The sequence below is a fragment of the Echiichthys vipera genome (assembly GCF_963691815.1).
Source record: "Echiichthys vipera genome assembly, chromosome: 5".
NCBI lineage: Eukaryota > Metazoa > Chordata > Actinopteri > Perciformes > Trachinidae > Echiichthys > Echiichthys vipera.
In genome coordinates this window covers 263,367-265,866 of record NC_139830.1, presented here as the reverse complement: position 1 = coordinate 265,866, position 2,500 = coordinate 263,367, and the positions used below count along the sequence as shown (strand labels likewise).

Sequence of the window (2,500 nt, the reverse complement as noted above, 5' to 3'; positions counted from 1 at the left end):
GTCTGTCAGGTGTTTTAGCCCCGCCTCCTCCCCATACAGGCCACGCCCCTCCACCTCCTCACCTGTACACCCTCGTGCGTGTGTGTGTGTGTGTGTGTGTGTGTGTTCAGAACATCTACCCCTCCAGACGCTCCACCCACACAGATGACTCCGCCCTCTTTATGGTAAGCGTTTGGCCACGCCCCCAAAAACTACTCCTGGTCGCAGGAAGCTGCTCACTAATACTGCACGCTGCATTTCCTGTGGCTCTTTCACAATAAAAGACCTGCGCACACTCACGCTGTCACTCCGTCGCCATCGACCAATCGCCCGTCGCCCTGTCACAGTGGCCCCGCCCACTCCTGTCATTAACAGTGTGTGTGTCAGGTGTGTGTGTGTGTCTCTGTGTGTCTCCCTGTGTGTGTGTGTGTGTGTGTGTGTCTCTGTGTGTGTGTGTGTGTGTCTCTGTGTGTGTGTGCGTGTGTGTCAGGTGTGTGTGTGTGTCTCTGTGTGTGTGTGTGTGTGTCTCTGTGTGTGTGTGTGTGTGTCTCTGTGTGTGTGTGTGTGCGTGTGTGTCTCTGTGTGTGTGTGTGTGTGTCTCTGTGTGTGTGTGCGTGTGCGTGTGTGTGTGTGTGTGTTTGTGTGTCTCTGTGTGTGTGTGTGTGTGTGTCTCTGTGTGTGTGTCTCTGTGTGTGTGTGTGTGTGCGTGTGTGTGTGTGTGTGTGTGTCTCTGTGTGTGTGTGTGTGTGTGTGTGTGTGTGTGTGTGTGTGTGTGTGTGTGTGTGTGTGTGTGTTTAATATTAATGTTAAATTAGAAACTAACTTTTCTTCTTCTTCTCTTTTTTCAACGTTTCATTTTTTTATTTTATTTTATTTCTCATCGTCACTTTTTCTGTAGTTCGGTCCTTTTTTACCCCCTCACCTGTCTCTCTCTCACCTGTCTGCCTCTCACCTGTCTGTCTCTCACCTGTCTGCCTCTCACCTGTCTGCCTCTCACCTGTCTCTCTCTCACCTGTCTGCCTCTCACCTGTCTGTCTCTCACCTGTCTGCCTCTCACCTGTCTGCCTCTCACCTGTCTGTCTCTCACCTGTCTGTCTCTCACCTGTCTCTCTCTCACCTGTCTGCCTCTCACCTGTCTGTCTCTCACCTGTCTGTCTCTCACCTGTCTCTCTCTCACCTGTCTGCCTCTCACCTGTCTGTCTCTCACCTGTCTGCCTCTCACCTGTCTGTCTCTCACCTGTCTGCCTCTCACCTGTCTGTCTCTCACCTGTCTGCCTCTCACCTGTCTGCCTCTCACCTGTCTGCCTCTCACCTGTCTGTCTCTCACCTGTCTGTCTCTCACCTGTCTGCCTCTCACCTGTCTGTCTCTCACCTGTCTGTCTCTCACCTGTCTGCCTCTCACCTGTCTGCCTCTCACCTGTCTCTCTCTCACCTGTCTGTCTCTCACCTGTCTGTCTCTCACCTGTCTGTCTCTCACCTGTCTGCCTCTCACCTGTCTGCCTCTCACCTGTCTGCCTGCCTGTCTGCCTCTCACCTGTCTGCCTCTCACCTGTCTGTCTCTCACCTGTCTGTCTCTCACCTGTCTGTCTCTCACCTGTCTTCCTCTCACCTGTCTGTCTCTCACCTGCCTGCCTGCCTGCCTCTCACCTGTCTGTCTCTCACCTGTCTGTCTCTCACCTGCCTGCCTCTCACCTGTCTGTCTCTCACCTGTCTGTCTCTCACCTGTCTGCCTCTCACCTGTCTCCCTCTCACCTGTCTGCCTCTCACCTGCCTGTCTCTCACCTGTCTGCCTCTCACCTGTCTGTCTCTCACCTGTCTGTCTCTCACCTGTCTGCCTCTCACCTGTCTGTCTCTCACCTGTCTGCCTCTCACCTGTCTGCCTCTCACCTGTCTGTCTCTCACCTGTCTGTCTCTCACCTGTCTGCCTCTCACCTGTCTCTCTCTCACCTGTCTGCCTCTCACCTGTCCGTCTCTCACCTGTCTGCCTCTCACCTGTCTGTCTCTCACCTGTCTGCCTCTCACCTGTCTGCCTCTCACCTGTCTGCCTGCCTGCCTCCCTCTCACCTGTCTGTCTCTCACCTGTCTGCCTCTCACCTGTCTGTCCCTCACCTGTCTGCCTCTCACCTGTCTGTCTCTCACCTGTCTGCCTGCCTGTCTGCCTCTCACCTGTCTGTCTCTCACCTGTCTGTCTGCCTCTCACCTGTCTGTCTCTCACCTGTCTGCCTCTCACCTGTCTGTCTGCCTCAGTGTGTCCTGGTGTTTGAGACAGACTGGGACACCAACACGATAAAGAGGCGCCCCGGTGCAGACAGACAGGTGACGCAGCCTTTAGCCTCCTGCTCCCTGTAGCTCCTCTGTGCTCGTGTTGCCTTCACTGTCACAGGTGTCACGGTGCATTCAGGTGCACCTGGGGAAACTCAGTACAGCACTGAGGGAGATGTTTGTGTTTAACCGTGGTGCTTCTCTGTCTGCCATCTTGTATCCTGCTGTCTGTCCTCGTGTCCTCCTGTCCCTGTTGTGT

The 2,500-nt window shown here is 54.6% G+C and overlaps 2 protein-coding genes across 2 annotated transcripts in view; both read left to right on the top strand.

Annotated features, from left to right (window-relative positions):
* The window catches only part of lrch3 (leucine-rich repeats and calponin homology (CH) domain containing 3), a gene marked incomplete at its 3' end in the record, with an annotated part of 12,673 nt that extends 12,413 nt beyond the window's left edge, over nt 1–260 (top strand). The window contains exon 14 of the mRNA XM_083914137.1: nt 111–260. Within this exon, the coding sequence (XP_083770263.1) occupies nt 111–260 (150 nt within the window). The remainder of the gene's footprint in view (nt 1–110) is intronic.
* Nucleotides 1–2,500, top strand: part of rpl35a (ribosomal protein L35a) — a 48,778-nt gene that overhangs the window by 43,216 nt on the left and 3,062 nt on the right. The gene's annotated exons all lie outside the window — the stretch shown is intronic.